The 26,795-nt window shown below is 33.7% G+C and overlaps 1 protein-coding gene and 1 pseudogene across 2 annotated transcripts; one reads left to right on the top strand and one right to left on the bottom strand.

Moving 5' to 3' along the window:
- Nucleotides 1-2,214: 2,214 nt before the first annotated feature.
- LOC120267284 lies at nucleotides 2,215-3,099 on the bottom strand (annotated as a pseudogene).
- Nucleotides 3,100-10,157: 7,058 nt separating this feature from the next.
- Nucleotides 10,158-26,501, top strand: LOC120266595 (E3 ubiquitin-protein ligase UPL7). 2 transcript variants are annotated; one of them, XM_039274236.1, is made up of 14 exons: nucleotides 10,158-10,282; nucleotides 10,358-10,480; nucleotides 13,631-13,871; nucleotides 15,175-15,764; nucleotides 16,316-17,302; nucleotides 17,393-17,724; nucleotides 19,544-19,819; nucleotides 19,929-20,181; nucleotides 20,770-20,940; nucleotides 21,020-21,112; nucleotides 23,034-23,141; nucleotides 24,526-24,642; nucleotides 26,170-26,259; nucleotides 26,369-26,501. In XM_039274236.1, the coding sequence occupies exons 1-14, from the start codon at nucleotides 10,163-10,165 to the stop codon at nucleotides 26,450-26,452; spliced, it is 3,585 nt and encodes a 1,194-aa protein (XP_039130170.1). In that variant the 5' UTR covers nucleotides 10,158-10,162; the 3' UTR covers nucleotides 26,453-26,501. The 2 variants fall into 2 exon arrangements, 1 of the variants encoding a protein (XP_039130170.1); XR_005538208.1 differs by lacking the exons at nucleotides 23,034-23,141; nucleotides 24,526-24,642; nucleotides 26,170-26,259; nucleotides 26,369-26,501 and having other exon boundaries at nucleotides 20,804-20,940.
- Nucleotides 26,502-26,795: the final 294 nt, after the last annotated feature.

Raw genomic sequence — 26,795 nt, 5'->3', positions numbered from 1 at the left:
TTAATCGACCAAAATAAAGACTCACAAATCAATTTTTTTTCATTTTTTGGTGACTCCAAGGGATTGTGGGTTTCCAACTTCCACTAGGGGCAAGCCCCTAATGTTAATTACCCTAGACACTATTGCAAGAACCTCCGATTAAAAAATAAGTGTGAACAAGAAAACAAGTTAGAATAATCGATTTCATTTATTATAATAAACATGAATCATATACTTCAATGAAAGTACAAGGGGTATGAAATTTAATCATCTTGACCCTACTTTACTTATTTTCTTTTATCTTTATGCAACTTTGACTAATGTGCGTAATTAAACAGTGATTATAGCATTTCATCTCCTTCTAACTATTTCGCCCAAAAACACGCTTTGACTTTTGGTCTTCATCAAATTTTGAAATTTGCATCTCGAACATGATTTAGGCTTCAAGTTGTAAATCCTCCACATTTTGAGATTCACCAACTTGATTCTTCAAAAAGGACTTCACCATATTGTGCTTGTGAAACTTTTTTGCAACTTGTGAATTCTTCGACCCTTAAACTTCTTATGTCTTGAGGCTGTTGATTTTTTATTCATTTTGAAACTTGTATCTTAGATATTTGAGTTTGCATCTTGGATTTGATTTGGATTTCAAGTTGTGGAATCTCTATGTTGATGGGTCACAAACTTGATTTTACATGATTTGACTTTTCACAAGCTTCGGCTTTCATGCTTGTGAAACTTTTTGCAACTTGTGAACTCTTCAACCCTTTAACTTTTAATGCATTGAGGCTGTTAAGCTCATCTGTTGATTCATTTGAAATTTGTATCTTAGGCATTTGAGTTTATCTTGGACATTTGAGTTTGCCTCTTGGATTTGATTTGGATTTAGAATTGCAGATTCTCTATGTTGATGAATCACAAAGTTGATTTCACATGATTTAACTTTACAAAAGCTTCGGCTTTCGTTCTTGTAAATCTTCCTTCAAGTCTTGACTTGTAAAACTCTTTGAATCTTTGACTTTTGATGTCTTGAGACTGCTGAGTTCAGTTGTTGATTAATTTGATATTTTTTTTTAAGTCTTGACTCTCTCACATCTTGAATCTTGACTGCTTTTACTTTGAATTTTTCTTTCAATGCTTTGATTTTGATTTCTAATAATTCTCAAGGCATAATAATGGATTTGATTTTTTTTAAATGAATGCCAAGACCTCAAAGTGGTTTTAAAATTTCATAATATCTCATTACTCCATGTATTTGCCCTCAAAATAAGTTTTATAATTTTGTTTTTTCAATGCCAATGAGTGTTTATGACCTCAAAGTGAGCTTAAGAATCTTTCCCACTCCAACAAGCGTCTATAACCTCAAAGTGAGTATTAGAAATCCTCTGACATGTAAGAGAGTTCATAACCTCAAAGTAAGTTTAGAAAGGTCTTCATCTCTAAAATTCATCAATCACTCTTAAGAGTGTATATGGCCTCAAAGTGAGCATTAGAAATTCTATGACTCTTAAGAAGGTTCACAACCTCAAAGTAAGTTCAAAAAGGTCTTCATCTTTAAATTTTCTTCATCACTCCGAAGAGTGTCTATGACCTCAAAGTGAGTTTAAGAAAATTTCTCACTCCAATAATTGTCTATGACCTCAAAGTGAGCATTAGAAATTCTCTAACTCTTAAGAAGGTTCACGAGTTCAAAATTCACAATGGTCTCTCTAACATTCCTCCATCACTCCTAAGAGTGTTGATGACCTCAAAGTGAGTATAAGAAAATTTTCCACTCCAATGAGTGTCTATGACCACAAAGTGAACATTAGAAATTCTCTAACTCTTAAGAGGGTTCATGATCTCAAAGTAAGTTCAGAAAGTCCTCCAACCTGAAAAATTACATAAATACCCTTAGTAGAAAATGAATTTCATAAATTTTCCATTTTCATTTCCTTTTTGTTTTGGGGGACACAACTTCCGGTTTTTTTAATTTTTTTAAATAACATGCAACACGAAGCAATCAACAACTTGAGTGATTGACTTAACTCAGACCGCTAATCCTCTTTATGCAATAGGGCTAGTACAAGGGAATATATGCAAGATGGTATATAATTTGGTTCCTAAGCTACATACCTTTTTTCTGATGATAGTTTGCTTCTCTTGTTTATGTCAATAAAATCTATTAACTTTGACCATTTATGTTCACCTATGTTGTATCCATGTTGGTTTTTTCAGAATTCCTTTTACTGATTATTAACACAAATTTTTCAAATATCTTATGTACTTAGGGTAAAGTTCAACATTGCAATGGCCATCGCCTTTAAACCAAAGCGGTTCATATTTTTCTTTGTAAAGCTCTCAAAGCTGCTTCCCATGGGAGTAATCAACAATGTCATTTGCTGCACCATGAATAACCATAATAGAACAGCACACCGAGCCAATTTATGCATTTGACAGGACTTAGCATTCGGATATCAGAAAGGATGCCACTATACAGAACTACAGCTTTTAAGTTTGGAAGATACGATGCAAGATCAATAATTGGACCGCTACCGATAGATTGGCCATATATGGTTAGTTCCTCATCTTTTGCAACATATTGTGTCTTTAGACAATCATATACTATTTTTATGTCTGCATAGGTGTTATACTCACTGGGCTTACCAGTGGATTACCCATATCCAGAATATTCATACACCATGACAGCAACGTGAAGGTGTGTACTAAGCTCAGCGAAGAAGTCAAACATTTGGTCGATATCCACCGCGTTGCCATGCAAGTAGAGCAATGTTCTCTTGGCCCAATTGTTCTTTAAATAAACAACAATGATATCACTCCCCCGGAGATCGGAAGCCTTATCCCACCAAATTTCTCTCAATCGTCGCTTCGATTCATAGATCTCTGCTTCCCCTTCGAGTTCTCAATTGAGGTTTTAAAGAGAGAGAGAGAGAGAGAGAGAGAGAGAGAGAGAATGAAAAGCATGCAAGAGCATGCATCCATGCATGCCTCCTTGAATTTTTTTTTTTTTGGTACTCTCTTGCCTTTATTCATTAACAACGGGCAATATCTGGCCAATCTTTCACCTCATTGTCCCGACAACAGCTGTTGACCTCTTTCTCCGATTACAACCACTGCCATCTTTTTTTTTCTTCTCTCCCCACACTTTTTTATCCCGGGATCTTCCACCACTAAAAAACAACTTCCCCCATCCCCTATTAATCTTCCCTTTTTTTGTTCCTGATATATGGGATTTTTTTATTCAAAAACTTGAATTACTATTTTTTTCATCCTTATATAATCTTGCATGTGTCTTTATATATCTATATATATATATATATATATATATTAATTTTATTTTTTTTTCTTGGGTCACTATCCCCTCTGATCTCCATCGGGCTTATAAAATCAAATTCTTATTAAAACCCATATTTAATTAATTTTTTTAATCCGAGTAAGAATAAGATTGAACTTTTATTAAAACTAAATTTTCATTTTTTTTTTTTTATATATAACAACTCTCCGAACCGAAAACCTTAAACTAATTCCCCAGCATATCTTCTCCAACCCCAATCCGAACACCACGTGCTTGGAGAAGATCAGGATTCGGGTTGGAGAAGTTAGGTTTAGGTTTGGGGAGTTTCATACTCGGATATGAAATGGCATGGCAATACGTGACATGGTACATATTAGACCTTAAATTTTTTTAATGATTTTCATAATTATTAATTTTTAATGGTTTTTATAATTTCTAATAAATATTTTATAATTTTAATATATTTTACAAATTTTTTAATAATTTTTATAGTACTTTAATATTTTTTCATTAATATTTTAAGCACAAAATCTGACAGAGAAACTGATTGCAGTTTGTTAGAAGGACTTGATTTGCTCAATTGAAAAAACAGAGGGATGAAATTAATAATTTTCATGATATAGGGACAAAAAAAGGTGGAGTGGCTATAATAGAGAGACTATGTAAGGAGAAATGCTATTTGGGACGAACATCTAGTCCAAATGATGTGGATGCCTACATGGCATCCAAGTCATCCCATTTTCTCTCTCCTTGTCTGTAAAATTTTAAACCTAAGAATAGCAATACTTTTCCCTTTCCCAAATCATTTGTCTCCCTCTCCGATAGAAGCCTCTCCTCTTCATTCTCGGGCCCCTCCCCCACCTTTCTATCATCCTTGCCATCATCCTAGCCTTGAAGAAAAACCCTGCTGCCGTCACTGGAATCTTGAGGCTTCTTAATATCTTCCATGATGAGGAAGAGTTTAGCAATGCACTTCTTGTTCAATCCCAAGATTCATCGCCAGGGCCTTTGCCTGCACCAGCTCCTGCGAAGGTTAGGGTATGGTATCTTCTCAAGATCATCGAGGGAAGAGGATGATAAAGAGGCTCTCAAGTGGATTGCTGGAGAATGTAAGGAGATGGATGTTAAGAACATTGGCCTTCATGAACGAACATTTGCTTGATAGATTGGTTCGTGTGCCAGTGAATTCCATAACTTTATAGTGACATTGACAAACCTAGTTTTTCTTTTTATATATTTGGATTCCAGTTATGATTGCTTAATCTTGTTTAATTTGAGAAGTTATGTGAACATTATGATGCTTTTGTGTTGTAATATATATTGAGTTCCTCTACATTGTATAATCCTAGAATATATGTGAAATTTACATTGTTCATTGGCTTAAATACACATCTAGCATTAGACAATCTTGGAGTGTAGGAAGAAAAAAAGCCTTGAAAAGAATGTGAAAAAGTTGATGCTGTAAAATAGTCTTTTATGCTTTCATAGCTATTATCACCAGAGAACTTTGTGATGATTGCTTGCTTTTCGTATGTGAGTGGTACTATTTACTTGATTTTAGGTTGTATGATGTGCTTTGTCTAACTGAACATATTATCTTCTAGTCATGTTTATCTTATTGAAATTTATACTTGGTTTATCATATTAAGGCTTTGTTCTATTATCATGATTGCTCAAGTCCAGATATAAATGAAAATGTTTTGATCACTCATGTCTAATTAAATCAAATCTGTTTGAACAATATTTTCACAGACCCCAATGTAACATACTAGACACATTACTTGATGCATATAGCTGGACACCATAAATTGATGGGTAGCCATAGTGTTTATGCATTGGTTAACATCAATACGCATTTGATCCCCTTTGCTTTATCATGAGCCTTTATTAGTTTCTTATTTCATCTTTGAACTCTCTGTTTAAGATGCATTTAATTACTTACCTGTAATTATGTGTTGGGTTGGTTGCTAGAGATCCTTCAGCTTTCTTGGAAAGGTTTTTTTTTCTTTTATCAAGAACCTTGGAGTTGTATTTAACTACTTCCAAGGTTGATAGACTAACATTCATATGCTTGCATCCTTCAATATGTTGGTGGGGTTCTATTTCCTCCATGCTGATATTCTGGTTCTTCGATTCTTTTCCAGGTGAGATGGTTGTTGGACAAGTAAGAGCACTTCTCATGGATGAGATTTCCACTACTTTAGATAGTTGAACTATATACCAGTTTGTGAATTCTATCGGATAGTCCATTCACTGAATGAGATTTCACTACATTGTTGTTAATACCATGTTCAAATGGTTATGCTTGCATAACAAGTACTGGCAATAAACATGTTATGTTTTTATACACCAGAAAATTTTGTTCAAATTAGCAATCTTCTGTTTTTCTCCAATTGAAAGCACACATTGAAAAGGTTCTTTTTCATCTAGAACATCATCACTCCTAACTCCCAAAACAACACCCAGAATGAAGAGAAAATCAGCATTGTATGAACATCCTCACACATTGAGAGACCATTGTTATCTCCCTACAAAATCAGAAGTGCATGATTAACAGAAAATCCATCAAGATTTTAATGAAAAAAAAATCCAACAGTGTATGATTCAATGATAAAACCCATATAGTTTTTTTTTTCAATAGAGATCAACAATGCATGATTTAAATGGTATAACACCTGAATTAAAATGGGTATTGGCCCAAAAAAGTTGAATTTGATTAGTTTTCTTTCAACTAGAACATCCTCACTCCTAACTCCCAAAGCAATAACTAGAATTAATAAAACCCCTAAATGTCCATGTTATATCCCTGCAAAATAAAATCAGCAATGCATGATTAATAGAAAATTCATCAACACTGAAAAATTCAGTAGTGCATGATTTAATAAGAAAACCCATTTAGTTTTTTTCAATAAAGAGTCATGGGACATGATTCAAATGATATAAAACCTGAATTAAACTGGATATTGGGTCACGAAGTTGAATTTGATTCATGTCCTAATGAAGTAGGCTTTCCAATTTCTTTTGCAAGCATCTTTGCACTATTAACAGGTGTTGAATAATTTGATGGTTGACCCTGTCACAAATAATTCAATCGCAAAAATTCATGTGTTCAACATTGTACAAATAAAAATGCGATTATAGATGGTGTTACACCATGCACTAAAAAATAGAGGTATTTCATTTTTTTTTTTTAATTACTTATGATGAAGTATCAATGCCAACATTTTGCCAATTGAAGTTATATACATCCACATTCAGCATATTTGGGGAAAAAATAGAATTCACCTAATAAGACAAATTGTTGTCCAATTTATTAAAAATATCTTATGTAATACTATAATAAATATAAATATATAAGAATAGAACATTACCACACTTGCTTGAGTGTGAAGTTCAACTTGTGTATCATTTAACATTTGTACATTCCTCTTTACTTGAGTTTTTTGAAGAAAATATTGATTTTAGTCCAAAAAAAGATTAAAACACTAAAATAAAATTATGTGAAATGTAAGTACCTTTTTTTTTTATTTCTAATGATCATTTCTTTAACTTTTGACTTCTCCTCTTCAATGGTTGTTGGCCTTTACTACGCACTTTTAAAGGAGTTAGGAACTTGAAGATGTTGATTGTGGTGCTCATGATCCTTTGACATTAAAATTTGTGGTATAACTTGATTCAAGTGACTCCAAGTATTTTGCATTATCCATGAGCTTCTCTATTGCCTCATCCACACATTGCATCAAAAAATTATATTTTTCAATGAATTCTACTCCAATTTCAACAGCTTTAGAAAAATGAGATCATAATTTATTATACTGTACTTTTTGCTCACTAGTTTGTGTATCATCATAACAATTCTTCACATAAGTATGTCAATGTCTAATATCTTTTCTCCAACGGGGTAAAATATATTGAGAAGGAATCTCTTTGACATTCCTCTCAATAAAAAATTTGCATATATTACAAATAATTCCTTTGAACTCAAATAGACTACATGTGCATTTAATATCAAATTCAAACTCATTTTGATAAAAAGTAAAACCCACTTGTTGTCTGACTCTTCCATCTTTTCCTTTTAAAATATTTGTCACCTGAAATATACTTCTTGGCCCTTTTGATCTCATAAATGTAAGATTGCAATATATCATTCCTCTCAACTCATCTTGGAATAGCTTAAAAATTTCATTGGTATAGGCTTCTTGTAGTTGCTTCTCAAAGCAACAATTAGTTAGCATTGAAAAAAATTGAGTTAAAAGTAGCAAGCCTTGTTTTCTTTCTCAATCTTACTTTTTAATGCATTGTCATATTGCTCCGCAAATTGCTTTAAGAATGTTGTTGGACCAACATAGCCATCAAAAAAAGCACTTATGCTTTCACTTTTTTGCGTGGTAGACATTCTAGCCCAAAAAACTCCTTTAACATATACAAGATGGCAACGATGATGATTTATATTTAAAGAATTCATCCATTCATTTTTCCCGATGTTGTAATCTTCTATCATCTTCAACTAAATGTTTTCAAATTCTTGAATATCTACTGCCTCGTGAATAATACTCTTCAAATCTTCTTTATTGCTTTGTACAGGGTTAGTCCTCAAGCTTCTCGGGGATCTTCTTCATAATATGCCAAAGACAAAGTCAGTGATGAGAATTTGGAAAAACTGTCATGATTGCACCTTGAATAGCCATACATTAATCTGTAATTATTGCCTTTGGAGGCTTACAGGACATGCATTACAACCAAGTTTTAAACAACCAAATATAGGTTTGTGTATCTTCTTTTGACAATAACCCACATCCAAATAATATTGTTTGCCTATGTTGGTTTACTCCAACAAAAGGAGCGAAGGGCTTATCATATTTATTTGTTAAATATGTTGTGTCAAAAGATACATCACCAAAAGTTTCATATGCTGTTATAGACCTTGCATCTGCCCAAAATACATTTCATAAATGACCTTCTTTATCCTTTTCAGTATAAGTTAAATTTTCATAACCACTACTTTCAACGGAAAGGAATGAAAGTTCTTACTCAAGCCTATACCTACTTGGTCGTTTAATTCAAACCCTTTTTTTTTTTGACATATCCATCCATTTTTTTAATTTCACCTTTGGAAGCGAGCCTTATGTGGATTAAGTGCTTATGCTCCAAATTGACACTAGATATGGTAAAACACCCATCGTTACCAACAATAATATTTATTTTGGCTTCACAATTTGTTTTAGTAGATAACCTTGGGTTGAAGGCACTTTTTGCACTAGATATTCTTTTACCACCTCTTACACATGCAAGAGCATAATACTTTAATTTTCCATCATCTCCTGCCTTTGTATTTTTTTTTTTTACAATACCAAAACCTTCTTGTCGAACATATTCAGTATAGAGAATATAAACTTTTTTTCAGAAATAAATACCATGCATGTTTTAAGAATAACTTTTCAGATAGTGGCTTCTCAAACCCTACCATTTTCTCTTTCTCTTTGTTCATTATTTTTATATTAGAAGATCCAACTTCTTTCCCATTCTTCACTTGTTCAGAAGACTAAAGTTCCTACTCTACTATAATGTTTTTGATTTGGATCTATAATAAACAAGTAACAACTAAAAAATAAATATATTATAAACTAAATGTGATAAAAAGTGAAAGATATTTAAAATAATAACAAACAACATAAATTATCATTGAAATTATCATTACATGTTTCAGATCAAACAATATATTTGTTAAATTATATTATAACAAATAGTATACAAACAATACATGTTTGAAATCAAACAAAAAATTATAATTAAAATCTTCTACTCACAAACTAATTTGAAAATTTATCTTGCTCTAAAGTTGATTAATAGATAAGGATAAGAATAACGATAACCCAGCAAAAATTTATAACAAATTTTCTTCTGATACAATAACTACATTTTAGCTAAATGAATTTTTCTCTATAACAAACATAAATTGGTAACAAACAACAATGTATAATAAACAAAATACAATCACTAAAATCTTCCACATAACAAACTAAATTTGAAAAATTCTCTCTCAAGGATGAAAGCTAAGAACAAGGATATAGATTAGGCAAAAATTTTCTCTACAAACCAATGTTTTGGTCACACATGTCTAATAATACCTTAATATCAAGGCCTTGATTTATCATATTTAGGGTTTTATGATGTGCTTTCTCGATTGAACATATTATCTTCTGGTCATGTTTATTTTCTCGAAATTTGTACTTGGTTAATCATATTAAGGCCTTGTTTTTGTTATCATGATTGCTCAAGTCCAAATATAAATAAAAATGTTTTGATGCAGAAAAAAAAGATGAGTTAATACCTTAATATTGATGTGAAGTGGATCTACACTAAAAGAAATTCGGAGAGGAGTATCACTATTGCTTGAGGAGATGCTTCCAAAAGGAGGTATCACCGGGACCGGAGAGGATTTGCTTCGGAGAGGCTTCAGAGATGCTTTGGAGATGCTTCAAAGAGGCTTCAATTCGGAGATGATGTATTGTTGAGATCGGAGATGAGCTGTTTTAGAGAGGATATACTTCAGAGCTACTTCGGAGATGGTTTGGAGATACTTTGGAGATGCTTTAGAGAGGAGGTATCGCTAGGAGATACCGCCAGGATCGGAGAGGAGTCAAATGATTTGGAAAAGGGAAAATTATTATTATTTTAAATTTAAAATTTTAGAGAGAGAAAATAGAATGACGTGGATGACATGTAGCCATCCACGTCATTCAGCACATTATTTGGGACAAGATGTTTATCCCGTGTAGCATTCCTCACTATGACAGGGCTTTTTTACCTTCATATATCATTATTTATCTTATATATGCGAGCACGGGTCTAAACTTAAAGCGGATCTGGATCCGGATCCGATTACAAATGAACAACTTTGAGACAGCACTCGCATTCTTTCGTCCTTTTCCCGTCCCTCACGGTTCATCCTTCTCCGTCGACGATTCCGGCCTTCTATCTTCCGGCGAGATGTCCAAGCGTCCACAGGTATGTCTCCTTCACCCCATCGTTCCAATCCCGTCTCCTTCTTGATCTTGCCCTGTTGATGCACCATCCCATCAGGTGTCGCTCAGAGGCGCCAGCGCCAAGGAGATCTCCAGGGACGCCCTTATCGAGAAGGTTTCCCATGAACGGGAACTCCGTAATTACGCCCGCCGAGCCTCCGTAGCGGCCCTCTTCATTCAGGTATTGAGTCCCTTTGGGGTTCTCTTGATCAAATGCGAAGTTTTTTCTCTTTGAAAATTTGTTACGTTTCTTGGTATTTTGAGATGCCTTTTTATAAGGGATTATGTTGAAATCGCTCTTGAATCTTGAACTTGTGAAATCTTGCCATCTCTGTGGTGGTGGTGTTCTCATCAAGAACAAAATAGCATTGAAAAGAGGTGTTCCGTGTAGTGATCTTTTGAAGGATTTCGGCAACTCTTTGGTAGTGATAATGTCACCGGACCTTCCATAAGATGCAGTATTGTCTTTATGGTTCTGTCGTTTTTACTTGTTTGAAGGATGAAATTACTCATTGACTTTGGTCAGCCTAGTTGGGGTGTGGGTGTGTGGGTGTGTGTGGTGGGGGTGTTGTGGTGTTGGTGGGAATTAGTTATTTAACTTGGGGAATTTTGCAACAATATTCTTAGTGGTGATATTCCTCATCAAGAAAGTGATGCACACCAATTAGAAACAATTAGATTTTGTTAAATCTGTATTTTTTTCTTTTTTGTTTTTTTAAGAGAGCATTAACCAAAGGTATCCTATCTCTTATCTAATCAAGGATCATGGTATCTCTCATGTAGTGACCATGCCACTGTATTCTCTCTTGAAATTTGATGATATAGGGCCACTCTACACTATATGGAAAATTGAAGATGATTTGGAGCTACAACACACACTGAAAAATTTAAGATGATATATGGTGATTTTACATTATCCGCAAAATTGAAGATGGTATGGGGCCACTCTATCTTCTCTGAGAAGTTGAAGGTGATATGGAGTTGGCATGTGCAACTCCCTGAGTAGTTTTCATGTCAGATTTTTGAAACTTGATAATTTAAACATCTTGCAAATTTATAGTTTTAGATTTTTTTCATAGTTAAAGCACTACAACTCTTAGGTTATAATATTAATTTTGATATATGATTTCTTAGATTTAATTTTCATATGTAATATTAAAGGAGTTTTAGATTTCATTTTGTAGTTTCCTTCTTGGCAAAAAAAAAAAAAAAAAGTTGGTCGATTTTTACGTTTTACATGTCCTACCGTACAATGAAGCAGGTTTTCATTGTGTGGGCATCTTGCTTCTTTGTAACGTTTGCAGTCAAATTATTCACTTGATTTGAGGGCTCTTACCATAGAGCTTAATGTGGGTTCAAAATGCACATTATAATGAGTTATTCATAAGTAGGTTGCTTAAAATTATTAGTTTGATCCATGATTTAGAGATGACCTTATTTACTTGGTTTGACTTAACCATATAATTCTAGTTTTCAGGAAAAAAATTTCATTAGTAATATAATGAAAAGGGATTTTAAAACAATTAAACATTAAAATTATTAATAATAAACTTTATAGCTTTGAACATGCGAGAAAATTCTTACCTAGCGTCAATTTAGAATGTGTAAAACATCCAGTGAGCAATTTTTATACTTGAACCCAAATGTCACATAGATAATTATCGCACCTGAAATTTTTCATGCTCCTTAAATGGATTCTAAGCTTGACTGCCACATTGCAGGCTTATTGGGAATAATTATGATTAGTGCAGATATGCCTTGTGATGCTATTAGGCATTCTAGAGTCCTATACAACACTGGATATCTAAGTACAGATTGATTACCATAGGATTCCCAACAAATCAAACGCATAATTGCAATGCTCCTTCCTCTACAGATGGTGGCTGAAGACCATAGTTAAACACGAGATCATTATAGGCATTGCTAAGTTGTTTGTGATGTGTGTTATAACCTTGAAGCATATTGTTAACTTTTGATTCCTAATTTCTTAGAACATGTAAATTGTGCTGACCATGTCTATGGTTATTTTTTTTTCCCTTCTGGTGTCTAAAGAGGGAACCCTGTCGACAATCTTAGCTGGAGGTATAACTGGGGCCTGAGGTCTGACTGCTTAGTCATTTAATATGCTTCAAAGCTTTTAATTCACTTGGTTGTAGAGGCTTCCATAAACTTTTTGAGTCAAGCTGTTTAGTTTGGACCAGCCTGCTTCACGTAGGTTTCTTTTGTTAAGTTAAAGAAAAACAAAAGATGGCTTTCCAATATATTAGTCATCTAGAAAACCACTATCTTTAACTGCGGCTTTCATCAGATTTTTGTAGTGGACATTGATGGACTAATTTTTAGCATGTGATTCCCCATTTCTCATCCAGTTTACTCTTTTTGTTGTGGAAAAGTTTGAAGTATGATTTATATGAAGCTAAGAAGACATTGGTTGACCCAACAAACCTAATTCAGGATCTTCAAAGCATTGTAAGATATTAAGCTTAGGTGGCAGCCTGGCACATTGCCAACTTCAAAACTCTCTCTCTCTCTCTCTCTCTCTCTCTCTCTCAAACAATGCCCATGTTTTAATTTATAGACAACATAAACTGTGATTTGGCTAATAGGATATCTTCTCCATAGTGATCACATTGAGGATTCCTTCTGTTCCTGTCTAAAAATGTGTTGCCAGTGAGCGTTATGTAGTGATTTTTCATGTTGTGTTGTTTACATTGTGCTAGAATTTGAGATACTGCCTAATTAAATGCAACTCTTGCTTTTGATTCTGTCTGCTTTGGGTATTATTTTGCTTATGGTTTGGTTCAATTTGAGCAAATGCAAAATGAATTTCATATTGTTCACGTTAGGCGTGGACTTCTACAAAATCAACTAATCAAATGGAATGACTTCAAATAAAAGCATTAAAACTAGAAGACCTAATTCCTTTAATCATTACCATAGAATGAAACAAGTTGGTTTGAATGGCCTTTCCTCTTGAAGTCAAATCAAATGAGATAAAAGAAAATAATCAATTCAAGATTTATTTATAACATACTTGATGTTAATCTAATGGGTCATGCACCATTTCAACATTTTTTGAGAAACCCTAATAAGCCAAAAGAATTCTAACTAAACTGAGCCAAGCCTTGAGCAAAATAAGTTATGCTCAGTTTTGGAAATGAAAAGTTTGATCTCTTTTGTTAGGTTTTGAAAACCCTCCAAAATGAATTTAACTGAATTATATGTACACTGGTTTTAGTGATTCCATTTTTCCTCAGGGTATAATTGCTTAAATTACTTCTAATTTAGATTTTTGTCCTGATATGAGGTTTTTTTCCCCCTTTCTGTTTAGCGTGTTTGGCGGCGTTTCCATGTGATGAAAATGGTGACTGAACAACTCTATGAAGAATGTGAAAATCTATCAAAAGACAATTTTACTTGCAAATCTAGTGGATGGATTTCTGGAAGATTTTTAAGACTTTTTCTTTTCATTGCTACTCAACCATCAACTTTGCGCTATAAGATGCAATTAAAAAATGTAGCCTGTATTTCTACATGCTTCAAAATTCTTCTGCAAAGCATCGATTCACCTGGTATGTGTCTTCTTCTCTAATATTTGGTTTCTTTAAAGGGAATATTTCAAGTTTCAATAACATGCAACTTTTCCTTGCATCTATATGTGAATCACATGTTATGCTTTTCTGACTGATGCAAAAGTTGTGATGCCTTGTGTACTTTGATATTATGAGTCTCGCCAAAACAAGTTTGCTAAATGTGCATATCATCTTAATGAAATCAATTTATTAATTCAAACCTGTTAAATATCATATGCCAATTCTTAAATGGGCCCTGTATTTTTGTTTTAGTTTTTTTCTTTTTATTATCTGTGATCAATAAGGACCTAGTTGGTTCATTTTGGCCACCTTTTTTTAGCTTTCTATGATTTTTTTTTTAAGAGAAAAAGTGTTCTATTTGATCATTAGTATAGTGCCCAATACCTTCATCAATGATGTGCTATCAATAGATTTATATATATTTGGACTTCCATTGAATGTTTAAATTGGCTTAAGTATTGATTTGCTCCTTTCTCTCAATTGTGTCCATGTTCTTCTGCTGTAACGATGATTGCATGGCCTTGTACTACATCATCACTGAATTGTTTTTATTAGCACTTTTGCTATAACTTGCAACAATGATAACTCTTTGAACATAATTTATTTAATTAAATAGATATTATCTTTAATTAATATTTGCAATTTTCAATGGTTAATAAATATTAAACAATAATTAGAAAAGTATATAATTTTAGCCACTAAGTATTTATATTATTTTGTTTTACTCAAGTCGAGGCTAAGCCAATTTGAGAAAAAAAAGCTTCCCTCTAAAACAAAATCAAATTTCAAACACGACCTTATTCCACTCCAGAGTCCAAGCAAACAACCCCTGCACATACAATCTCCAAATTCTTGGTATAGTTTGTAACTTTAGCATGACCATTGAGGTTACTTTGGACAGACTTTTAATAACTTCTCTTAACATCCTTAATACTTTATCAAGCACCATTTCAACCTTCATGTTCTTCCTACAGATGTAAAGAAATTATTTGGTTGTCTAATGCTTATAGAAGGTAGAAGAGGAAAGCACTCATTGTAAAGTGCCTCAATGCTTTTTATGAGGTACTTTTAAATGAATTTTATTGGTAAAATTACCCAAAAAAAAACTAGTATTGATAAAAATGTGAACAATATTTACCATGACATTCTTTTTTTGAGATGAAAATTGCATTTTCTGTGGTTCATCTTTCATGTTCATACATATATATATATATATATGTTATGTTATCCTTAATTTTTAAATGATAAGTCTACCAATATTTTATTCCTTTTTGACCTGTAGAATCAGTGAAAAATTTCTGCTCTCTAGCTGTGGGTACAGCTGATGAAAGGTCTACGTGGCTTTATCAGTCAAGAAAACTGCTTTTGTTATGCTTTTTTGTGCTCTCAGAATGTGATCCTTCCAGACTTGAGGGTGAACATATGGTTCCACTTACTTCTTTAGCAATGCGTTTGGCCATTTCTTTAACTGATCCGAAAAGCTGGAAGTGCTGTAAAGGTGAGAATTTAAATGAAGTAGAGGCTGCTGCAAAGAAACTAATAGGATTTATGACCACCAAAAAAAGTGGTAGCTATTGTTGCATTCGAAAATACATCATGAAGCTTGGAGCTCAAATTTCTCTGCAAAGCAACATGACATCAAAAGCGAGCGACCATGTCTTGATTACTGCAAGTGCAGTAACATTAGCTTTACGTCCTTTTCATGCTAAGTACTTAGGCCCTGATGAGGGTGATGCTGCTGTGAGAGATGCTTCAGAGCTATTCTTCACACTTATACTAACAATTCCATACCTCACTCAGTGCCTGCCACCATTTCTCCTAGCAGCTCTTAAACATGAGTGTGTACTGTTTCCAAGCCTCAAAATGTTATTGGTAAGTATTAAATTACTTCAATAGATTGCTTTAGTATTTTCTGATGTTTGCTATCTTTATTGTTTACTTAATATTCATCCATAAACCAAGTCAATGATGTGTTACCATTAGCTCAACTAAGGACTGTTTACTTGGTCAGTGCTCTATACACTAGGAAACTTTAAATTATTCTAACTCAGATGGCTGTGATCTCTTCCTTGTTATCATTGTAATGTAGTTGCTCACAGTGGTCTCTCAATTTTATGACTTGTCAGTTGTAGTTTTCTGCAACTTCCTATGTCTGAACCTAATCTTTTCCTTCTGTTTACTGTTTTGATCTTTTTTAGCAATAATTTGATGTTGTTTATAACTTAATATAATCAGTTTTAATTATAGAATAACATGATTTCGCATAACATCACTCCAACATTTCTCGATTTCCTATTCTGTTTATCATATTCTGCAAAAGCCATTTATGTTGCTGCCATGTTGCTATTTCTATCTCATTTTCGCTTAAAAATATCATATTTGGGAGTGTGTGAAACTAAGAAGATTATGGCAGGTGGTGGCAGATTTCTAAGGATAGGGTTTTTGAGGAGATGTCAAAATTGGATCACTTAGAGACATCCTCTTCTCCACATTGTGGGATCTCCTTGTCTGGTTGGGCTCTTGTCAACATTATAAACTTGGCCACGGAGAGTCGTGATAATCTTTACAGTTCTGGATGCTTTCTTGAAGGTTTAGATTGCAAGCTGTACCTTCATGTCATAAACTGCCTTTCGCAGAACTTTCTTGGTTTTCCTGGGAAAGGTGGACAATTATTGCAAAGAGTAAATAATGATTGCCAGGAGTTGGGTGATTGTTCATCTGAAGTTATCGGATCAGATATTTGCAGTAGGGTAAAGACAACCTATGTCAGCCTTCTGAAACCTATATATCAGCAATGGCATCTCCTGAAACTTCTTGCCTTGGTAAAGAAGGAAGGTCCAGCCCAAGAGATAAATACTTATGGTGCACATGAGTGTGTTGAGTATTGTGGGAACATGGAATTACAAGACATAGTATATCTTTATTACGACATGCTCAGAATATATTCTATTTTGGACCCTTTTGGGTCATTATCTATCCTTAATGTGCTTGCATTCACACCTGGATTTCTTATTGAACTATGGAAATTATTAGAAGACTCTATTTTCCATGGGACTCATCATTTGTCTTGTGAAGATAAATCATGCAAAGCTTTAAAATCTGTATATAACAGTGAAGTAGCCTGGGACAAAAAGCAGAAACAAATTGCGAAGGAAACTGGAAACAAGTGGGTGAATGTGCTGCAAAAGATTGCAAGAAAGTCTGCTGATGTTAAAGAATCATGTTCGAACAATGATGCCCTGAATTCTTCTTATGCCAGTGAGGATGATTCTGATATTTGGGACATTGAACCTATGAGACTAGGTCCACAAGGTCTTTCAAAAGGCATGTCATGTATCCTGCATCTGTTTTGTGCTATATATGCACACCTACTGTTGGTTTTAGATGACATAGAGTTCTATGAGAAACAGGTACGCTTATAGTGTACTAAGTTGTTTTCCTTGCTGCAGGTCCCTTGAAGGATCCTCACTATCTCTGTTTTTACTTTTCCTTTATTCAAGGTACCATTTTCTCTTCAGCAGCAACAAAGAATCACGTCAGTACTTAATACATTTGTATATAATGCTTTTAGCTACAATGCTAGAGAGGCTCATAGACCTACAATAGATGTTGGGATTAGATGCCTTCAGTTACTATATGAAAGGGATTGCAGGCGTAGTTTCTGCCCGTCTTCTCTGTGGTTAGCACCTGCCAGGAAAACCCGTATTCCAATTGCTGCTGCTGCTAAAGCTCATGAAGCTGCTTTTACCAATTTGCATTCTGGGGGTGTCTCCACTTCAAGTCTGCGTTCAATCCTTACAAGTGTACCGCACATATATCCATTTGAAGAAAGGTTATTCATGAAGTTTGCAAGAAATTGATTATTATGAGAAAACTTACATTGATTAACTTTTTTGCATCATTAGGCTGGTTTTTCAAGGTTGAGTATTTATTTTCCATATTGAATAATAATGAGCATGCAATATGTGGGATTTTCTCTTTTTTTTTCACTTAATACCATACATATATAATTGTACTTGGATTGTATTTCAGAATTGGTAAACTTTGTGCTTAGGTGTTGGCTACATGGTTTGAAAGGTTATTGTAAGAGCTATGATGAAAGACTTCTTGCTAAACAACTGGGATTGATATTTTACCTATGGTTTGAAGTGCTCTGAATTATGCCTCTTTCACTTAGGCATCAGTAAGGTAGGTGTCAGTCTTAGAAGGGTGATAGCTACATGTTCAGGAAAGGTGGTGAATGGCTACATGTCCATGAAAGGTTGTGAATAGTTTGTAAATGTTTGTAAAGTAACATAAGAGGTGCATAAAAGTAAAAACAATAAATTGGTTACAGATAATGTTGGAAAAGTGAAGAGATAACTAACAGTTCGGAACTCTCAGGGATGTTATTACGTATTAATCCTTAGACTGAATGGTGCTTCATCCTTTAAAGCTTATGTTTTTGGTCTATTGATCTCCAGATGGAAATTGTCCGCTCATTTTGTAAATCATATGAGACTTACAGTTATAGGTATTTTAATCTATGTAGGCTCACTTTTTTCGAAGGGTTTCATTTTTTCTTCATGACTCTTGAGTTGCATCCTATAATAATACAAACTTTTATTAATAGGCATTAGAGTGAATTTTCTTCTCCCCTTAGGTATTTTGTGGGTTGGTTATAATTAAGGTTACACTTTACAGAGAATGCTGAGACAATATTTGGCCCTATGAAATATCCTTTTTTGATCTTCCTCATATCCTCCCTCATTTTTATTAAACAATTTTATAAAAAAAAATGTAGTTTTCCTGTTTAAGGAAATTGTATCTTCATTGTCAACCTTGTATTACTTTCATCAAGTACCTTCCAAAAAGAACATTTTTTTAAAGCCACATCTTTTGCTAAAAGCTTTTGGTTATTCATCTTTAATATATTTATCAACATTTAATTTAATTTTTTTTTGTACCCATCAAGTGAGTTTATCAGTACCTTTCTCTCTATCATCTATCTTTAGCTTATTACACAACTGATTGTCTAGGTTGCACATATTTGATTGCCTATTTGTCATTCTTCTTGGTCATTTTGTGCTTCTCATAGCTCTCACCATTGTTATATTTCTGTAAGTATTTGTAGCACTACAATTCCACCATTGTCGTCTGATTTAGTCATATTTAGATTTATATTTGGTCATTTTATTGGCACAATTTGACAGTTCTCTTAAAATGAAGTTTGAGCATCTGTCAAAGTAAAACCGCTTGATCGGTTTGTTTTATGCCTTTGAGATTCCTTTACTTAATTCTTACATCTCTTGGTTTTCTATTTCTTGCCCCTTCTTATGCTGAAATATAGTAGAGTCGCTAAGCTCTTATTGGCTACTCTATGACTTGTGTTCGATATACTATCTTGTAAAAGATGTTCATGAGATATTATCATCTTGGATGAATATCATGCTTAGTTACTCTGTTAATTTTTTCCCCCATTTCTTCATGTCATGCAAAATTTCTCCTAAATTATGGTTAATTTTCTTATTTTTTTTTTTAAAAAAAATCGTTGTAAACCAAACTTTGAAACCATAATGGCAACAGGAATTGTCTACATGAGATTGCCGTCTTTTTGGACTTTGATGTTGTATTTCCTGATTTGTTCATGTTCACCTTTTCTTGTTTTGCAGGGTTCAGATATTTAGAGAATTTATTAAATCAGACAAAGGCTCTAGACGACCTGGCGAAGTTTCTGGTGCTGGTTTAGGGTCTATAGAGGTTGTTGTCCGTCGGGGACATATCATTGAAGATGGATTTCGGCAGTTGAACTCTCTTGGTTCAAAACTGCGGTCATCCATCAATGTTTCATTCATTAATCAAAGTGGTCTCGCTGAGGCAGGACTTGACTATGGAGGTCTTTCAAAAGAGTTCTTAACTGATTTAGCAAGGGCTGCCTTTGATCCTCAGTAAGTGAAAGTGATTTCATGAGCCCTTGTCAGTTGTCAGTTGAACCTTTGTCTACTTAAACTGATTCTTTTAATTTTTCATTTATTTATTTTATGTTTGTTGTATCAGGTATGGAATATTTTGTCAGACATCCACATCAGAGAGATTTTTAATCCCTAATATGTCAGCGGGGTTTTTAGAGAATGGGTTTGAGATGATTGAATTCCTTGGTAGAATTGTAGGAAAAGCTCTCTATGAAGGGATATTATTAGATTATTCATTTTCACTTGTTTTCGTGCAAAAGCTTTTAGGCCGTTATAGTTTTCTTGATGACTTATCTGCCCTTGATCCTGAACTTTATAGGAACCTGATTTATGTCAAGGTAAACTTTCTTGCTCTAGTTTATGGGAGATTACTTATTTTGCCTTTTGTTGTTTTCTGCTGATATTTACCATTTCCTCCTAATTATGTGCATTTGAAGCCATGCCATCTCATGTAGCATTCTTTTGTACCCCTTGTTTTATTTATTGTTTACACAAATTCTGTTTTTTGTACTAATGGTGGGAAATTGGAATCTCTCATAAGAATGCAAAATTTAGAAAGAGCAGCACCAGTCTTTTTAGACGATGTAATTTGTAAAAATTGTGCTTGCGACGGAAAGTAGAGTGATGAGAAAAAACATCTATTGATGACTTTCAGTTGAAAAATGATGTGTGCATTTGCTTAGGCTTTGAAATCTTATGATCAAGACAACTTTGCTCTAGTTAATACGAGAGTTTTAGGCTGTGAGTTGTAGGTGGTGGTATTTGGGTATGATTAGCAGTTACTACATTTAACAATTTTTTGTTTGTTTGTTTGTTTGTTTTTTTGGGTGAAAAATCCTGATGGACCATCATCTTTGATGTTTACTTTGAATGTGCATAAATATTAATCTAAAAGGCCAATAATTAACCATAACTCTCTATAATAGAATTTTGATGGCGATGTTGCGGAATTATCTCTAGATTTTACTGTAACTGAAGAGCTGTGTGGAAAACGGATTGTTAGTGAGCTTAAACCTGATGGCAAGAATGTGTGCGTCACAAATGAAAACAAGCGACAATATGTTCATGCAGTTGCAGATTACAAGCTTAATCGCCAAGTAAGTCATGGATTTGGTCTTCAGCATTTTATTGATTTCACTGGAACTTTATTCTTTTTTTTTATATTTAAATATGCAGGTACTCCCGTTTGCCAACGCATTTTATAGAGGGTTGATTGATTTGATATCACCATCATGGTTGAGCTTATTTAATGCTAATGAATTCAATCAGGTAAAAATTCCCCTCAACATGCTTCAAAGTTGTTTTACTTTTGCAAAACACTAGTGGTGATTATAAATAAGTGTTTTTGAAGAAAATAATTAAATTTATTACATGATACTGTCAACATAATCATAATACGTCCTTCTCTACAAATTTAAGGAGATTTGTGTAGGAGATGCGAGAGTTGAATAAATTCCCTATTAGATTTTATATGGTACTTAATTTTGGTTGTTCAAGTACCTTTTTTTTTATTGTTGCAAATTGCTAGCCATGCCTACTACACCTGTCATTACCTGTAACATGAGTGTGATGGGTCTCTTGATTTACCAAGTCCTTGATTTAGAATAAAATTTATAACTAACTTGTAAATGGTTATCACATCATATGCATGAAAAATCTAAGATCACATCTGACTTCATTTAGAAGCTAGTAATTGACTGTTTGGTTGGCATGTGTTGACTAACTGAACTGCCTGTGATTTAGGAAGTGAGCTGGTTTCTTTGCCTTATTTGAAACTGAAGCCCTTGTAAATGGTTATATCACATCATATGAACAAAAAATCTAAGATCACATCTGACTTCATTTAAAAGCTAGTAATTAACTGATTGGTTGGCATGTGTTGACTAACTGAACTGCCTGTGATTTAGGAAGTGAGCTGGTTTCTTTGGCTTATTTGAAACTGAAGCCAATAGTTGTATAATCTTCTTGATCCTGTTTTCTTTTTTCCTTTTAAATTTTTCCAAATATACCCAATAATGTTGGCCATGTTAGGGCTAAGAAGCTGTGCGACTCTGTTTTGGCATGGAAGCTTGTGGTATGATTTTTTTCAGCCACTGTCAGCTACGAATTTGGTTTGCTCTTGGAGTTTAATCCACATCCTTGACAAAAAAGCTCTTTAAAATAAGAGTAAGATTTGTAGGAACATATCCATATGACAAGCATAATGTATAGCTTGTGGTGTGTCCACAGAAATTATCATCCAGGTTGCTTTCCTGCCCAACCCTGGTCGTTGATGAGCTTCGTCAAAAGCTTGAGTCTTGCTGAGAAAAAAAATTTCTTCAGAAAATTGCACATGGTCACTTTCCCACACACTTGCCAAACTCAAATTTGCGGATAGAAAATGTTGTTATCTTATAATAAGCTCATTTCAAAGTAAAATTTTCAAAGATCACTTTTGTCTAAGATTTATCCTTAACAAAAGTTATTATTATTTTATTATTATTACTATTATTAATTTTTGATGCTCAAGTTTAGGGTCATATACCAATCATCACCATTCTTCCATGTTCTTCTGATTTCTTCCAGTGGTGATGTTGAATCTTTTATTCTTCTGTAAATTTTAAGGGTGATAAGTGACTGATTCTGTTGTTCGATGTCAAAACATGGTGTCCGTCTGCATTAAAGAGAACACATATGATTTTTACATCATATCATTTGAATGTGTTGTCTTTTCATGCTTTGCCAAATTGTTTAAATGTTTTCTCAGCATTTATTTGTCAAGGCTAATCAATTATTAAGTTACTTTGCATTCCTTAATTGATATTGTGTTCAAATAAAATCAGCATGCTTTTTTGGGTAAGACATGATAGAATTTCATCTTGCACTAAATGATGATTAACCTGACTGTTTATTGCTGATATTCAGTTTATCAGGTACTCCTATTTTGTAGCAGTGAAAGAAAATTATTCTTTAGCTTCACTTGTAAATGAATTTTCCTGTCACACAAATTGATTAAACTATTGTGTTGGTTAAAACAGACTCTTTGTGGATTTTTGTTATAAGAAAATTTTCTCTTGTATTTTACTATTTAATTCCTATTCTTATCCTCTTATCGAAAGTTTTACAATTAAATACCTTATGGTGTCGCTGGTTATTACTATTTTTTTTTTCAGACATGTTCTCTCTGTCTAATCTATAAATACATTCTCAGTTGCTTTCTGGTGGAGAACATGACTTTGATGTTGAAGACCTGAAGATCAATACTAAATATACTGGTGGTTATTCTGAAGGAAGCCGCACAGTTAAACTCTTTTGGGAGGTATCACACAATGAAATTTTTGAATTTCTTGTTTCTTTGCTGGAAGCTGATTTATCTGGAGTTTCTTTTTATCTTATCAATACTTTGATGTGATATGTTATGATGATTTTGTGTTTATTTTTATGACTGAGAAATGCAGTGATGACTGATGAACACTTTCTTCTATGTGCAAATCATAGAACACATAAAACACTTGAAGAATTATACATGCCAAATATGATTGCAATACTGTTTACTTTGTATTGTTTTCCTGATCTTGTTTTAAGTGGTCAGAATATTTATTGGGAGGAGTTGACACTTTGTGAGTAATTTTGTTTAAAGTAACAAAAAACCTGTAAATAATTTGGCTGCCTGCATAGGTTCTAGGTAACATTTGACAAATTCAAACTTGGGTTAAACCTGTTATAAAACAGTGATCTTCGGAAATAGATCACTTTATCGTGATCTTCAGAAATAGATCACTTTATCGTTAACAGTGAGTGGCCAGCATGGATATTGGTTAGGCATATCAATTTTTATAATCATCTGATTGCAGCTGAATTTAACCTACTATGGAACTTTTTTATTTGTTTCTTTTGGAGTTCACTTTGGATGGTTATAAATGAGTCTTGTGAAGGGTCAGGACCTTTCTTTTGTTTTTACTTTGATACTATCGTTCCATCTTTTGCTACTTCCCCAGGCATTTACTTTTTATATCTCGTGTCCTGCATTGTTATGCTAACCATAATTTAGTTTGAGCTAATGAAGTTGGGTTTGATGAACCAAGGTTATTCAATACATCTATATGAGTCCAAGAAACGTTTCCAAAGGGGCAAGTTTTGTTTCCTCTCTACAACTGACAATGTCATGGTCTAAAAATGATATCTTAGGTTCTCAGGAACTGATATGAGCTTTAAGAATGCAAGGCAACCATAGTTGACTTCAATTAGTCTGAGCCTAACATTTTCTGAAACATATTTGCAGCATGGTTCCAATTTTTTGAAGCTGAATGTCAATTGCAAGTCTTTAATGTACACAAATATTTTCTTTTTCTTTTTTTTTATGACATTTAATGAAGAAATTATGTGGTACATTGAATGGCCTGCTTTTAGTGATAGTTTTTTGTTAGTATGCGGTTAGTTTTTCGTGGGCAGTTTATCTGGAATTTAACCACATTGACGTACAGATTGGGGCCTTGAAGTTAATTGTTGAAGAACTTTGCTATTTATTCTCACATGACCCTTTGAAAGCAAGAAATTGTTGTTTAGGTGATTCTTGTGAACTGATATCAAATGAATATGAATTTCTTATAACCTTTTTATGGTTGCTATGGTTATTTGAATGTTACAGTACATGACAATGGAGAGGGAGGTTCTTGGTTATCTTATTAAAGTCATTCATGCAGGTTATTAAAGGATTCAAATCAACTGAAAGATGCATGCTACTAAAGTTTGTCACAAGTTGTTCTCGAGCCCCATTACTTGGATTCAAGTACTTGCATCCTTCTTTCACAATCCATAAGGTTTTGACTCTTTTCTCCTCTTTTGATTAATTTTTATTGCTATTATTTGAGTTCATTGTTCTCTGTTTGGTTTTGTTGCTCGGTCAATAAAAAACCCAACAGTTTCATAGGGATAAACTATCTATACATCCAATGCTTCTTTAATTGGTAATTTCCGACATCTCCTAACACAAGCTGACAACAACCATGCAAATTATTTTGTTGTAGCAGTACAACTATTTTGCAAATATAGGCAGCTAAGTGGTACTGGAACTTGACTTCAACCACATGGATCTTCCATTATTTGCTGTATTTGGTATGCAGAATGTGATATATGGACTTCTATCTTTGGTTTTGGGGTTTGGTTGACAGAATACATTATTTAGATTGATACTACTGGTAACATCTCATCTAAGTGTTTTTATTTATGAACATGGTGAAAATGGATCTTTAATGTTTTGGTGGTCAACACTAGATGCGAGATTTGATTCCATGCTCTGTTTTTTAAAGATATGAATGATGTCATCATTGGCATGCTGTATTATCTGATAACCTCGTTATTTCTGACTTCTGTCATGTACTGACACAATACCTTTTCATTTTTTCTGTCATTGGATAGTTTGTCGATTACAGCTCTTAAGGAACGCTGCTGATTTTCAGAATGTTTTTTTTAGAGAAAAGAATGTAATTTCATTTAGAATGACCTAGTTTGTGTGAGTTTCCCACCAGTACCATGTCTATGGAGGGTGAAATTTACTTGATTGTGTTAGATGCAAACCAAACATTTTTAGATCCATGTTTACTACCTTAACCACAGTGGGACTATTAGTCACTCTAATAGATCATACCCACATGTGGAAGCTGTTGTTCAAAGTTCAAACTAAGGCACGAGTTTCTACTGAGAGTCTGAGACACATCCCAATTGTATGATTATCTCAACAGTCTGCCTTTCTTGACAAGTCTATGAGCATGCGTAACTGCCAACTAAGTTTTGGCATTTCACATAATACTGCCTTTTGTTTCAATGGTTTACCATTCTGCTTATTTCAAAGAAAAGGAGTGACTTCTCTTCACTTACGGTACAACATAGCGATTAATGATAACACGGTAGCTGTGTCCGGAAAAGATCGAAATTCTAAATAAGCGACATAAATCTATGACATGTTTATGTTCAAGTTCAGTACTATGGTCTTGTCATCTACATCCTCATACTTCGCGCTTGCTAATCCTCAATCCGAAGCAACTCTTGCTTGTTTTGGTGAGATACTTTATGCAGGAAATGACTACAATTCTGTCTTGATCCCTGCTTATGATTGTTGTAATACCTAGTTTCAGTTTCCACCAATTGCATACTTAGTTTAAGCACCCATATTGTTGGTAATTCTCCTAGCAGTGTGGACATCTAAAATGATTTATTGTTAAAGCTCTTAAACCAAAGAATCGGCAATGAACAATTTTCCTTTTTCCAGGCATCTGCAATATGTTCTCATTTTCCTTGAAACTTAATGCATAGTATTGCTGATTCTGATACAGAAGTTGTATATTCAGGTTCCCTGTGATGCACCACTGTGGGCCACATTTCGTGGACAGGATGTCGATCGCCTTCCCTCAGCTTCCACATGTTACAATACATTGAAGGTCAGTAACTAACCTAATCTTTTTAATTCATTTCTTATCAAATAATCCTGCAAAAATTAGTTTTATGTTTTAATGCTAGTCTTTTTCTCGTGCATATTCTATCTCTCAGCTGCCAACATACAAAAGACCGAGTACTTTGAGGAGCAAGCTACTCTATGCCATCAATTCTCATGCTGGATTCGAACTTTCCTAGAGCTCCAAGTATTTATTCCAACTCAGTGGAACATCATCGTATGCTTTATCTTCATACTGATTTCATGCAAGTGTGGAATGAACTATAACATTTGTGTTTCAGTTGCATAACGAAAGCATTATTATTTGTGTCAAAACGTGTATATAAATTGTACATTTGAAAGTTCAATAATTCATAGTTTTTTAGCACAGACAACTTCTTCGATGAAAGTTTATATGAATCTCCTTGTTATCAAACATTGCTCAATTCAAATTGAAATCATGCAGAGTTACTGCCTGGAAATCATTGCCCGTAAGTTACTGTTATTTAACTGGGTAGCTGTGGTTGAAAAATCTAATCACAA

Source organism: Dioscorea cayenensis, chromosome 8 (genome assembly GCF_009730915.1).
Source record: "Dioscorea cayenensis subsp. rotundata cultivar TDr96_F1 chromosome 8, TDr96_F1_v2_PseudoChromosome.rev07_lg8_w22 25.fasta, whole genome shotgun sequence".
In the NCBI taxonomy this organism is placed as follows: Eukaryota; Viridiplantae; Streptophyta; class Magnoliopsida; order Dioscoreales; family Dioscoreaceae; genus Dioscorea; species Dioscorea cayenensis.
This window is presented reverse-complemented; position numbering and strand designations above follow the sequence as displayed.